The sequence below is a fragment of the Culex pipiens genome, chromosome 1 (genome assembly GCF_016801865.2).
Source record: "Culex pipiens pallens isolate TS chromosome 1, TS_CPP_V2, whole genome shotgun sequence".
In the NCBI taxonomy this organism is placed as follows: Eukaryota; Metazoa; Arthropoda; class Insecta; order Diptera; family Culicidae; genus Culex; species Culex pipiens.
Genome location: NC_068937.1, coordinates 109,134,540 through 109,149,540, shown reverse-complemented (window position 1 = coordinate 109,149,540; position 15,001 = coordinate 109,134,540). Strand labels below are relative to the sequence as shown.

Here is a 15,001-nt window from a genome sequence, read left to right as displayed (position 1 = left end):
ATTCGCACGAGCTAGAGTTGTAATACTAACAGGGTAACATTTGCTAAACATTCCCATGCTGCTTGTAAATGTATGGTCATCAACAAAAAACGGTAAAATGGTTTCCATTTTTGTTACAATCGCTAACTTTGCATGCTTTGCCAACTACTAACAAACAAACATAACCTAGAAATAGAAAACGAGTTCAACTGCAACGTGTACGACAACGACGGCAACCAGCGGTACCACTTTGGCCGGTCGAACGAAAGTCTCAACTTTCACGGCAGCTCGCGGTCCATGTCTCGGCGAGGCTCGCTGCGGCAACCGCTGACGCCGGTCATTACGCACACTACCTCGACGCCGTACCTCTCGTATCACGACGCGTACCGCCGGATGTCCAACCCGGACATTAGTCAGGGCCGTCGGTTCAGCGTGTCCCTGTCCAATGACGACATTCTGTCCAACGACCAGCTGCAGCAAATTCACTTTGACCCGCGCTATCGGGACTGCCGGTCAACGGTCAGTCTGAACAGCAGTTTTTACAATCGCACCAGAAGCAATAGTTTGGGCAGCATCGGAAGGGGGCTGGCGGCCGCCTGTAGCACCGGAATCCCAACGATGCCTAGCATTCCACCCCCCACCACTCTCAGCAAACCCACCCGTTACGACACGCCACCCTCAATCTACGTCGAGGATTACGACTCCAGAGGGAGCAGCCACAACAGCAGTCGGGAGATGATCAAAATCGAGGAAAGTGTCGAACCAGAACCGGAATCGCCGGTGGTTGCGCACGTGCCTGTGTTTGAGGTCCGGATTGAGGGGCCCTCGACCGAGTCGAACCTGTCGTTTGTGGCGGACGTGAACCTGGACGATATTCCGTTCATCGACGACGATGACGACGAGGAAAGGGTAGGAATTGTTTCGAGCGCGGGACGAGGTTCTCTTTCTAGTTTTATTTTTGTTTTCGTTTAGTGATGATGTCTTTCTTGAGTTTTGGAAAATGCGGTGGCGTTGCGATTTGTGCCGGTTTAATGAGCATTTTTTGTCTGTGTAACAGGTGCTTTCGCAATTAGAGGCAACACCGACTAGCGGAGTTCACACTTCGAATGTTGTTCATATAGACATTGTAGACTGTCTACGATACATTGTGAATGGATTTTAGGAAAATGTGATTTTCTTCAGTTGATTCCCGTTTGAAGCAGTGTCTTTCTAGAGCAGTGAGGTTATCCTTTTCTTTGTTTGGCTTTTAATTTTCATAAATATCTGCATCATCAAATTTACAAAGCAAAATAATAATAATGAGAAAACGCAAGACAAGTTTGTCCCACCTATGTTAAACATTGATATCATTAGTTTTATTTACCACTTTTACGATGAAACTTGTTCTTCTAGAAATCGTTCTGATCGTGCTATCTTGTCGCACGTCGATTATGGGCCAAATTATGTTAAAAACGCTATTTTGTTCAGCTCTAAATGCCTCATTTTTGATCTTCACAGATCTTCAAAATTCGATTTCAATCCTATCCAAACCCGGCAATAATTCTGTGCATTGATGTCAATTTTCATATGGAAGAAGTTTCGATCTTGTCATGCTATCTTGACTACCCCTTAAAATTGCTGCAATTGCGACAACTAGCGAACGGGAATTTAGTCAGAACCAGATTGACACACGTACATGCCCGACCGCTGTAAACATTTTTAGATATAACTTGGGACTCCAGCAACCAAATTCAACCAAACTTCGGGACAATGCTCAGAACGGACAGCCTAACAAAGCGTGTTTGTTGTTGTTTACATTGCGTGCTCTAGAGATTTTTCAAGGTCAAACATTAAAACGCATTTTTTTCTCGGAACGTCAAAAAGCGACGTGCGCTATTATGTCGCAATTGATTATGGTAGATTTCATAACTAAACACAATCTTACCGCAATGAAAAATTACAGGTCAAAATTCTAAAAATGCCAAACATAGATAAGATCAAATCTACTGCTCTAGATGCATATCACACTGAACGATTATTTGGTTTAAAGTTTTCTGTGAATGACTGTTTAGTTTTCTTTAGCTAAAACTTCTTCAACTAGAATTTTTCAGTAGGCAGTATAGATAGAAAAACAAGTTAACGTCAAAAAAGACACACATTACGTATTTCAAAAAATTTATGGAGACGCACGGTACGACAAATGTTGTGCTGACCCACCAAGCGTTTCCACATTAAAATTTAAGAGAAACAACTCCTGATTCGACGTTTTTCTTAAACGTTATTTTTATTGAGTTCCTTACAATTAATGATTGAAAAGTTTGAATATCATATTAAAGTTATGTGTATAGTATCAAAAATTAGAACACATGTGCCACATCATCCTGCATAATCACGTAGATAATCTCAATCGAATCGGCCTCTATATGTTTTGATTTGATGGCAGACACCACATTCACCGCAGGAAGATTTCCTAACGACATCGTCCAACGAAAAACGAAATCCGTTCCAACACGCACTAATTTTACTACCAAATCATCCCTCTTGTTCCCCCCCACCCCTCAAAACACTCCCACCCTTCAGGAAACTCGTTTCTACACCACCCGCAGTAGCGAGGAGGACCTGCGACCTTCTGCGCCACCACCGCCAATGCCTCCACCGTACGTGGCCGCCCCGCCACCACCACCACCCGCACCCACCCCTGTGGCAAATTCGACAACCCTTGGCAACATTGCCAGCATCATGATAAACCCGGGCAGCCGGCGGGGCAGCAACTCTTCCTGCCGTAAGACGGTCAGTTTCGACATCATCACCGGCACCGGCAACGCTCGGCCTGGAAGTCAACAGGACATCAACGGCGGCACGACGACCTACGAGGACGACAAATATTCCAGTCATTATCACCATCATTACCAGGATGCCAACGGCGGCACCAACGATGGCGAGGCCGACGACGACGACGAAGGTGTCCTCGGGGATGAGGACGAGGACGACGAGTTGTCGGCGACGGCGTCGTTCCGGAGTCGGCTCGCCAGGGGGACCAAAAAATCACCAAGTGAACCTATATTCAAATTTTGTAAAGTCAAACCCAGTGCCAGCAGTAGCAATAGCAACATCAGTTACACTAATAAGAACATCAACAACAACTATAGCAATAGCAGCGCAACGCGTGGTAACAATAACAATAATGATAGTAATAACTACAGCGAGGAGGAGGAGTACGAGGATTCGGAGGAGGAGGAGGAGGACATTGACGACGCTGTCCGGCAGAGCCACGTGGAGGCCATTAGGGAGTACGTGTGTAGTAATTTTGTAACGTCGTCGTCGCCACAGGATTGGCCGAGGACGAGGGCCAGGCGGAGGATGTCGCAATCGAACAATAACTACAACATCAACAGTGTGGCAAACGGCGACGACGACCACTGTAAATTGCTGCGGAACATTAGATTGCTCAAGGAATCGTCCGGCACTAATCATCATCACAGCGTTAACAGTAGTAGAAGTCCGCTGAAAGGTAACCTGCTCGTTGCCGGAAACGAAAGCTGTTTTATAACTGATGTTTAATGCGAGGATGCGATGCGATTCGGAAAGCAAAAAAAAAAACACCAATTTACCGTATACAAGTTTCATACCAGAATTCATTTGTTGTTTTTCAAAGTAAGTGCGATGCACGCTGCCGCTGATTTTTTTTTCTTTCTCAATGTTGTTCAGTGTGTTCAAAGTTGTCTTAAAATCTCAACCCTCGTTGAAAGCATTACAACATATGTGTCATGTAATTTTCATTCCCCTTCTCCCCACCCACGTGCATTGCCACATGCAAACATGGTTAAGATTTTTCGAAACATGCAATCTTACCTCTATCTTTTTACACTTGAAATTGGCAAAAATTATTTAAAATTGGCCTGCAGAAACTGTTTTCACTTGCACTTGAATGTATTTTTTTTATTTCTTTTGAACGGAATGGCACATTCAAGCTACGTTCACTGTTATTGTTTGAGTGTTGTCAGAATGAATTGCTTGAACAAGTAAAGGCATTTCTTGACCCCTTTTATAAGTGCATGACCACATTCATCTTTAAATGCTTTTTGTTTGCATACATTTTTTTTTAAATAAGACATTTCGAGCCAAACAACTCATTAGGGCACAAAACCATAAATCGCAACTCGAGAAAACTAACGAAATAGGAAAGGGCACATTTGAAGCAATTTGTGTGATTTGGGGTAAACATTATTAGGTGCCCTTACGTTATTTCTTTTCTCAATAGGAAATTGTTTGCTACCATTTTTTTTTCTTGGAGGATGGCGTGCCAAATTTGGCAGATTTGTTGGCACATCACAAGATCGCAGGTTAATATAACTGAAAAAAAACTATAATTTTTCAGCAAAAGAACCGTAAAACATTCCTGCCATTTAATACTGATTTTAGATTAAATTCAAATTGTTTTTAGGAAATACCCAAATTAAACTGTGTATAAACCGATTCCCCACAAAAACAGCACTATTCGAAAAACGAAAAACGATTGGCCGCGCGCAGATGTGCGAATTTTCGCGATTAAAAGACGAAACTTTTGGTAGTCTTTAAAAAAGCCTGAAAAAAGAAAAGTTTTTTTTTACGTTTTCGCCATTTTACTGTTTGCGCCCGGCGCGTCGAAAACCCCCGGTTTTATTTTCAAAAAATCGTATCTCGGAATCCTGTGAATGAAACGCCACAATGTTTTCAAACAAAGACTCTTTGATCCCTTAAAAACAGAATTTTCAATTTCCAAACGACCTTTCCAAATGTAAGGCTAGATTTATGAAATTTACAAATCACCGTTCATTTGCGTCAAAGAGATTTAAAATCTGTTGAAATGGCGCGTGGTTCTGATTTTTTGATAAAATGTGTTTTTATTTTGCGAAAATCATCAAAAAAGGCCATTTTTTTACCATTCTAACACCGCATAGGTCACCCTAATCTAATCTAATTTGACACAAACGCAGCCAGTCCGATAAAAGTATGCTGGAAAATCGCCCCAAGCTTTTCTTGTCAATATTAATCATTGCAGTTCATCCAAAAACAATCGAAAATGTATTACACACCAAAAAATAATCATGTAATTTTGTGTCTTTTTGATGCACATAACTGGAGCGTCTGATTTGACACAATATACATCAGATTTGGAAATTACATGAACCTAACGAGACACCCATATGAGCGTTGAATTTTACGCTAATTGAATAAGAGATGATGTAATTTTAAGTTGATGTAATTTTGCTAAATTCAAAATAAATTCGCTGGGGTTTTTAGGTTAGAAAATTGAAAAGAGTCACTTTTAGTTTGTTTTTTTTTATTTTACGACTAGAAACGCTACATTTACATTTAGAATTTGATAATTTTCTTCGCTTGTTTCAAGCAACACTTGCACTGGATCAAGAAGTTACCGAAAATACAAAGTTAACTTGATTCACTGAAAACGCCTTTCCACGTTCCGTCTCGGAAGAACCATCCGCCGATTGCTGTTGGTGGCCTCTTATTATCCAAGCTGGGCACCGAGAACGCAACTACTTCTGGGGAGATCGTTTTGTTAAAAATCTCAAGCCGGTTCCGGATCCAACCGGATGATGATTGGCGATGCAATTTAACCTAGAAAAACACTTTTTTTCATTCAACTGCTGTTATTCAAGGTAAAATTCAGCTTACCTGATTGACCATCCGTGAAGTAAGCTGCGGAACAACGAACGCCCGTTTCGTGGAAAATTGGGTGGTCTCTAGTCCTGCTGGATGCTACCGTGGACGAATAGTTGGCGTAAGCTCAACTCAATCCATCTTTGTCCGTACGGCGGCTGACGGTGTTCCGTGTCCGTGAGTCGGAACCGTAATCGTTGGGACTAAGACGACGATGAAATCCCACTCCTCTTCCGATTCTTGTTTCGGAAGATGTCTCAGAACGTTCTGAGGCAGGTTCCAGTCAGACAACCGGAACATAGGCCTGCCGGAAGAGTTCTTTCGGTCCTCCAAGCTGCTGCTCATGATGATTTCGAAATTTTACGAAATGCAGCAGGGAAAATCCGTCCGTTTTGTTTTTCGCATCCTGAAACAGAAACAAACAACAACCAATAAGCAACAATTATAAAATTAATTGATAACTATGTTTATCTCACCTTTGAGTGCGATTTTGTTGCTTCAGTTGGCAGGTACTTGCCAGATCTGCCCTAATTTACGGGAATTGTAGCACCGGTCGAGCTGTTCCAACCGTTCCGACAGCAACTTGTCTCGCGATTCAACATGGCTGACATTTCGAGTGGCTCGCTACACTGTTAGATGAACTGACGTGAATTTCAGTTGAAGTACACTTAAAATTACATCGAAATACACGCTCCAGCTATGTGCATCATAAGAGACGTAAAATTAAGTTCAAAGAAAATGATTCTTACGGCTTTGATTATTTAATGTTCAGCTTTGATATTTTAGCCGAAAACTGGCGATGTACGTGAAACCAGCCATAATTTTACATCACATTATTGATTAAATGAATTCATTTTACATTAGATTTATCTTTACGTTATGTGTGGAATTCATATTTTTTTAGTGTGTACAAAAATCAAAATGGCCAGGCCTACTGCGTTGTGTTTACCGCAGAGAATATATAAACGGAACAAATTTTACATTTCACCGCACCAAACGTTCCGAATCAGTTAGTATGAGCCCGATCGGACAACTTTTTTTTAGAAACGTGCAGTTTTCGTGAGAACTGTTATTTCAGTAAATGATTTTCGAAAAAATCAATTTGTAGCAAAACAAAAATTATTGGAAGGTGGCATAACATAGCAATTGTTTAAAAAATTGGATCGTTCTATATAAAGCAGCAGAGTCGAAATCGATATTCACTGATAATGCTCAATTTTGGTGGGGCAGTTCAAACCATGTTTTTATATTTCAAAACATGCAAGAATTTCGATATTCATCCCTCTTTCTAAAGCTGCCATACTTGAAAAAAAAAACATAAAAAATAATTATAAAACCATTGTTTTTAAAACTTAATTGTATCACACTAAAGTTGGAACTTTCTATCTTTTCTTATTCTATTAAATAATTTGATTTTTACAAATTTCACAGCTCTGTTTTTGAAACGTTGGCATGAGAATGCTTATTGATTGTTTACTTAATATCGTGCAAGATACACTCACTTCAATTTGGCTTTAGCTCATATTAATTTTAGTAGTGTTTTTTTTAAATATCGTTAAAGATTGCTTTCAAACTGGATTGGATTTTTATGTTAATTCTGTTTCTATGTGTCATGTTGAAACCGGAGTGCATCATAATTATGTCTCATTTCAAATACTCAAAAACATTTCCCATTTTATTATCAGTAATCAAAAATTCAAATTCGTTTTTGCGCTAAAAAATGTTGCTGTTTCCCATCACCAATCCATCGCAACAATCGCATGATGACTCATTGTGTATTGTGTTCTGAACGTACCCCATTCCTTCCAAAACTTCATATCCATCGTTCCAGTCAAATTAGAAACCCATCGTCAATCTCCCGAACCCACCACTTGCACCCTAATTCGAAAGCTCGTCGAAGAAGAATTCAGTCACACTGCCAAACCGATCGAATCGGAATCGTACTCGTGTCAGGTCCGCTGGAGCGTCGAAGAACAACCGACGGAACCGGTTCGAATTGGCCACGGCAAGGTGAAGGCGTTGACCGCGTTTTACGACTCACTGAAAAATGTAAATAATAACATTCAGTTGGGAGGACCGATGGGCGGAAGGTCGAAGAGGTTGTCATCTTCAACGCCAAATCTTGGGAGTTGTGTTGGGAATGAACGGGGTACTGTGAAGGAGAAGCTGACGACCGTTGAGGAGGAGGAAATCTTGAGTCAACTGAAGCAGTGGAGTGAGTTTGGATCGATGAGTGAGGACATGGACAAGAAGTGCAACCTTCACAAAAGTGCGTCCTGTGAGGATTCCGTGCACAAAGTTGGGATTGAAGCTCGCGACGACAAGTTGGATGGAAGGAGAAAGCCCATATCCAGAAGCACCGTAAATCTGAACCACTACCAGGTGGTCGATTACAACTGGAACCACCAACAACCTGACGGGTTCATCCTCAAAAAGGTCAAACTGTGCAGCAAAAACTGCACCAACATCGAGAGCAACCGGATCCAGCTCCGGCTGACGTACCTGACCGGCGGTAGCTGTCCAAATTTGCTCTCGTCAGTTCGTCCGGCTACGCAGCGCCCGCTCAGTCCGTGCCAGCCACCGCCGAAGCAAACGCTGCGCCAGCTGAAGAGGCAGCAAAATTTGATTAAAATTTTAAAAGCCGTCAATCGTAGATTTGCACCGCCGGATGGGACAGGAAAAGTGTCCGCGCCTGTCAACAGTTGACAACCGCCGCTGGAGTCATCACCGGGGTCGTCAGCGTGGATATCGGCCAGTATGAATCACCGTTCTGAAAATTTAGCGCACAAATCAACACATTCACCTTTATCCATTGCAGCTTTGTTTTTGGCTCTGGCCGCATAAAATCACTTGCATACGTAAAATATTTGAAATTGCTTTTTGGGGAGCAGAAACTGAGAGAGGGGAAACCGAACAGACTTACAACCAAGAACAGGAAGTCATTGGTTAATTGGTTTCGAAAACAATTGCTTAACCAGTTATTTTGAACTGAATGTAATTGGTGGTGTCAGTTGGTGAAGTGAATCAATCGAATATGTTTGTAAATCTTCTCAGTTACTTGAATAACACAATTTTTTTTACACCTTTTTATATTTTTCATTAAATGATTGTAAATAAAGGTCCAAAAAAATTCAACATGACACCATAAATTTCATCCAAGATTTAGAATTCAGTAGATGCTATGAACTTTCACAATAATTCAGAGTACTGTAGCTACAAAGCACTTTGCTTTTTATTCCGTCAGAATTTAGTGACCACCAAAGCACCACTACGTTCTGATAAGCTTCGTTTTCCGAACAAGCACAAGTATCGTAGAGTTTGTTGTGTTGCTCCGCACCTTTAGAAATCATAATATTTCTAGCAAGCAGCACACCTTCGCAAGTTCAGCCCACCCTCGTCACCTTCCCCGTCCGTAACGTTCGATTGTCGTAACATTTTTGGTAGTTTGCGAAGAGTTTTTCCCAGTAGATACAGCTTGCCGAACCACTTATTGCATGACCCCGCCCCCTCGTTTAAAGTAACCCTATGGAGTTGTAAATGTAACCCCCCCCTCCCCTCAAATTGACTAAAAATCTAACAAAATTGGACATGGTCGGTTACAAGTGCTCCTTCTCCGTAAGCTCCCCCCCACCAAGCTAGGTAGTTTTGTTCCGTTTCTTGTTTGGAAAGCAAAAAAACAACTATCGTAATCTACTCAATTTGGCACTCCGTTTCTAAAATCAACACCCGTTTCGCCCAAAACCGGAACCCCCGTCTCCAGGTGGCAGACGAATGTCCGAACGAGACATGACACGCGTAGGCAACGACCCCACCAAACCACCCGTACCCTCAACCTCCGGACAGCAGCTGCTCAACAGCAAGTCGGTCCCCGCGCTGCACCACGTCGGCGGTGGCGTCGGGGGCGGCACCATCGGTAAGATTTTCGGGCTCGATGCGCTTGGAGCGATTGTTTCATTGAGTTTTGTCAACATTTGTACATTTTTGTGTGTTTCATTTCTTGTTTTGAGTTTCATTAACTTTAAGTGCACAAATCAATCAGCACGTTTTACTCCATCACAATGATTACAAACAATTGCAATTTTTAACGAAACTAATCAATTGCAGCACTTTTTCAACAGAACTATCCCACTGAAATACGTCAAATAACTAAATCAAAAAATCATTCCGTAGGTTCGTCGGTCAACAAGTCGCGCAGTATTCACAACTTGGCGGGTGGCAACGTCCAGGACCAGGGATTCTATCAGAACCTTAGTGTGTACCGGGCGCAGAACCAGAGTCACCCGAATCTGGGTGAAAGGTAGGTGGTTTAGTATAAATTTGCATATATCAAAGAAACCATAACCTATTTGAAAAAACCCTTACGAAAAATGGCAGCGTATTTCCAGCGTCCAATTTAACACAAAAGTCTTTTTGACACTAAAAACGTGTTCATCATGGAGGGGAGCAGCTGTGGCTGAATGGTTACAGTGTTCGCTTTGTAAGCGAATGGTTCTGGGTTCGATTCCCATCTGCTCCCATCGAGAAAGTTAAGGATATAGAAATACTTGAAATGCTGAATATGAACGAAAAATCAAAGTCGCTGCAGGCGGGGTTCGAACCCCCGTCCTTTGGATTGGTAAGCAAAAATGCTAACCACTAGGCCATTGCGACTTGGTGAGCTTAGACTGGAATTAGGAATACTGTTACAACCAACCCGCAACGCCTTTCGAGGTGTATCCTAGGGTTCTACCTCTCCTACTAACATTGAGTCCAAAACCTCCCTACAAACATCTATACCACTAAGGTGACGTAGGGGTCCTTGCGCACTTTAGATAGGTGTTTACTAACGATCCTTCCCATCCCTGAGGATAGCTTGGACCCGGCCAGGACCCCCTTATGCCCTGGGTTGTATTACACACTCATCAAAAGATGAAGACATGGTATCTCCCGTGTTGGAATATTGTTCCGGATGAGGGTCTAATACAACCACACCAAACAGTGGGATAAGCGTTGTGGAGCCTTCCGGTGGTGGGGCGTCCTCCAAATGCTAATGCTAATGCTAATGCTAAAAACGTGTTCATCATGGTTAAAATCGCTGTCCCAATTCGCCCAAGATGACGGTAATAGGCATGTCCTGGACACTGTGTGAACATTAATTTTCAATAGTTATACGAGCCATGTATTGAAAAAAAAAAGTCCATCGTGTGCTTTTGAAAGATTTTTTTTTTCGGAGAGTAAAGCAAATTGGGCATAAGAATGACGAGGACGTTTGTTGTGACTCGTGCATTGCTAGAATAGGGGAAGGTAGGGCAAGACGATCATATGGGGCAAGAGGAACAATCGCTCGTACGATCGTTATTCTTATAATTTCCAATATTTCCAATATGAGGAATCGTTACTAGCAATGCAAGTAGTTACACAGTAAAAAATTTCTGTGTAAAATCGCATGCAGAAGCATGCACATCACCTTTGTGAGCAAAAGCATGTATTATTGTATGCGAAAACGTGTACACAAAAAGCATGTACAAAAGAAAAATAAACAAATTTTGCTCACCCCAAAAATAACATCAATCTGTTGAGAGTCATATCCAGATTACCAAGTCCGCGCCCCAACCATCTCGGCCATATCGCCACTGTGAAATTAGCTGGATCAACACCGATGTAGCTGTACGTTCCCCATACATATATAGTTAATTCAGTATACGACGTACGGGAAACCTACTGCTACATCGGCGTTGAACACAACTCTTACAAGACGTTGAGATAGCCGAGACGGTTGGGGCGCGGACTTGATAATTTAGATAGGACTCTCAACAGATTGATGATATTTTTGGGTTGTGCAAAATTTATTTATTTTTCTTTTGTTCATGCTTTTTGTGTACACGTTTTCGCATACAATATTACATGCTTTTGCTCACAAAGGTGATGTGCATGCTTTTGCATGCGATTTTACCATCGGATTTTTTGCTGTGTAATGCTACTACCACACTACCGCCAAAACGTCGTAAACGCCACGGGACACAAGATTGAATAGTGTTTTTATCAAATCCTTTGTCTTCTTATAACATTTTTTTTTAGATCAGTAGTGTCCCTACCAATGACTTGGACCTATTATAAAGTATTGTTCAGGTGGGGAAGGTGTACCATATGGATTTTAAGAATGGAAAAAATTCTAATTGCTGCAACAACATATTTTATTGGGAAAAAATACATAAACGTACTGCAAAACTGATAAAAAATTGTAAAAAAATGTCCATAGAAAACATAGTAATATTATGAAAATTTACTATTTAACATCTAAGTATTTTTTTTCTGTTAAAACGATCAAATTTTTAGTAAAATATTATTATTTTATCAAAAAATGAAGGAAACGTTTCAAATACGTTCTTATCTCATGAGTCTAAGTGATAGCAGTTCAATTTTTAGCAAATTAACATGTTGTTTCATGCATTGTTCCTCCTGCCCCAACGGGTTGTTCGTCTTTTACCACTAGTTGAGTAGAACGTACGGGAAATCAAAAATTTTAAAATCATTTTTACATTAAAAACGATACTTAATCCACCTTTAGGTGGTTGGTGCCTTCCTCACATTCATAAAGTGAATACACCACACAGCGTATAAATAACACCTATTTTTATCAAAATATCTGAGATCAGGCCTCAAAAAAAGTGTATTGAAAACACTAAAGTACTTATAACTTTTGAAAGGGTTGTCAGATCTTCAATCTTTTGGGCTTGTTGGAAAGGTCTTTTGATTACCTATCCAACGATTGGTCGCATAATAGATCCGGACAACTTTTTCATCAAAATATTTGAGATCCGGCCTCAAAAAAGTGTATAAATAACACTTAAGTGCTCATAACTTTTGATCGGGTTGTCAGATCTTCAATCTTTTGGACGCGTTGGAAAGGTCTTTAAAATACCTTTCTAACAATATGTAGCATGACGGGTTTTCTTACAAAAACCACCCTTTTTACAATCTTCCGAAGTTTAGCTAAAACCGTTTTTGCCTTCCTCACCTTACTGAGGAAAGGCTATAAAATCACTCGAAAAATGAACTTCTTAATTCGACCTCGTAGACCTACCTTCACGTATACCTATCGACTCAGAATCAAATTCTGAGCAAATGTCTGTGCGTGTGTATGTCTGTAAGTCCGTGCACCGAAAAAAATGCACTCGATTATCTCCGGACTGGCTGAACCGATTTGGACCGTTCTGGTCTCATTCGATCCGTCTTGGGGTCCCACAAGACCTATTTTAACTATTATGAAGTTTTGTTTAGTATTTCAAAAGTTATGCTAAAAAAACGATTCTGGCTAAAGTTTGAAAGATTGTAAAAAGGGTGGTTTTTGTAAGAAAACCCGTCTGATCATACATTTTTGGAAAGGTATTTCAAAGACCTTTCTAATGAGCCCAAAACATTGAAGATCTGATAACCCTATCAAAAGTTATGAGCACTTAAGTGTCATTTGTACACATTTCAGAGGCCGGATCTCAAATATTTTGATGAAAAAGTTGTCCGGATCTATCATGCGACCCATCGCTGGATAGGTAATCAAAAGACCTTTCCAACAAGCCCAAAAGATTGAAGATCTGATAACCCTATCAAAAGTTATGAGCACTTAAGTGCAATCTGTACACATTTTAGAGGCCGGATCTGAAATATTTCGATGAAAATGTTGGCCGGGTCCATAATGCGACCCGTCGTTAGTTGGATAATTGAAAGACCTTTCTAATGAGCCCAAAACATTGAAGATCTGATAACCCTATCAACAGTTATGAGCACTCAAGTCTCATTTGTAGAGGCCGGTTCTCAAATATGTTGATGAAAACTATGTCCGGATCCTTCGTCCGAGCAATTCTTAGCTGGATAATTGAAAAAACTTTTAAATGAAACTATAAGATTAAAGATCTGATAACCCTATCAACTGTTAACAGCGCTTAAGTGTTAGTTACGCACTTGTTAGTTCGGATCCATCATGATGGAATGGATTAATAATATATAAAAATCAAACAAGGACATCGGGTTTATTTTCGTGATATACAAAACAATGTAGAGCCTGCAGCCTAGTATACAACTCTGTTAAACACTTTTAGCGGGACATTTATTTGTTATTCGCACCTTTAACGACAGTCTAGATTGGGCAGTTAATACACTCTAGAAGCAGGTGCAAGGCTAGCATCTTACGTTGTTCGGCCTCTCTAAGTGGTCCCATTTCGCGTCCTTTCTTGAGGGCCAGTGGTATCCTCCTTGCTTGCAGCCTATGACCGGGAGAGGAAGTCGAAGCGGTCGGCATACACCGGCATGCCGTGGCAAACGCAATCGTTCTTTGCTGATCTTCTGGCGTTCCGAACCGCTCGAGCTGGGTGCGTAGAGTTTTACGCAGCACCACCTGGATAAAGTTGGCCATCACTCTACAAGGGGGAAAAAGCTGTGAAATGTACGAAGAAACTCTTAGCATTTTTCTTAAGCCGCCAGCAGAGTTGCCCGAGGTAGTGCTGAAATAATAAAATTAAATTACTTAGACTATTGAAAAGATATACGTTTTGGTACAAAAACTCACCTTATTGACGAAAAATATTTTTTATTGAGCAAACCAGAAAATCTAAAACAAAACGTCTTGACAGCAAAACAGTAAACAGAGTATAGCAGAGCATATTTGGAAACCGTTCCCTTTCCGCCCGTTCCTACAGAAACGTTGTGGATCGTAACTTTTACACTAAGAATCAAAAGTACACTTTTTAAGACAGATTAATAAGTGTTAAAGCGGCAATGCTCAGAAATGTGTGAACGGGAAAACCGTCTGATTTGAGTGAATTATTTTTATTTTTGACTACATTACTATGTGAGGAAGGCACCAACCACCTACTGGTGGATTAAGTTACGTTTTTTAGCATAACTTTTGAAGTACTTTTCTAAACTTCATAATATTAACTAGGGTCTTGTGGGACCCCAAGACGAATCGAATGAGACCAAAACGGTCCAAATCGGTCCAGCCAGTCCGGAGATAATCGTGTGCATATTTTTCGGTGCACGGACTCACATCCAGACACACGCACAGACATTTGTTCAGAATTTGATTCTGAGTCGATAGGTATACGTGAAGGTGGGTCTAGGAGGTCGAATGAAGAAGTTCATTTTTCGAGTGATTTTATAGCCTTTCCTCATTGAGGTGAGGAAGGCAAAAACTGTTTTTTTCAAAACTTGTTCTATCAAAGTCTTTGTCAAGACCTGGAATAAATGAATGATAAAAAAAATCCGACAGACTTTTTTACGTTTTCAGTGGGTTTGAACGAACATTTCCTTAGCTTGTTACACTTGCACCACTTTCCCCTTAAGGGATTTTTTTTTTCTTTAAAAAAATATTTTTGTGATGAGCGGAAGTATCTTTCAAAAGCACAAG

At 40.9% G+C, this 15,001-nt stretch overlaps 1 protein-coding gene and 1 long non-coding RNA gene across 12 annotated transcripts in view; one reads left to right on the top strand and one right to left on the bottom strand.

Moving 5' to 3' along the window:
* LOC120429283 (afadin) overlaps positions 1–15,001 on the top strand; it is a 154,538-nt gene that overhangs the window by 128,955 nt on the left and 10,582 nt on the right. For 8 of the 11 annotated variants that reach the window (XM_039594511.2, XM_039594510.2, XM_039594506.2 and 5 more), the window contains 2 exons: positions 9,380–9,532; positions 9,790–9,916. In XM_039594511.2, the coding sequence (XP_039450445.1) occupies positions 9,380–9,532; positions 9,790–9,916 (280 nt within the window). Of the gene's footprint in view, positions 1–169; positions 889–2,538; positions 3,613–7,450; positions 8,375–9,379; positions 9,533–9,789; positions 9,917–15,001 lie in introns of those variants that run through there. The other 3 variants (XM_039594508.2, XR_008211847.1, XM_039594507.2) reach the window with 3 other exon arrangements.
* On the bottom strand, positions 4,255–7,475 carry LOC120429286 (uncharacterized). The gene is made up of 2 exons (XR_005607252.2): positions 6,096–7,475; positions 4,255–6,025 (listed from the first exon to the last, which is right to left on the bottom strand). It is a non-coding gene; the product is annotated as an uncharacterized LOC120429286 (long non-coding RNA).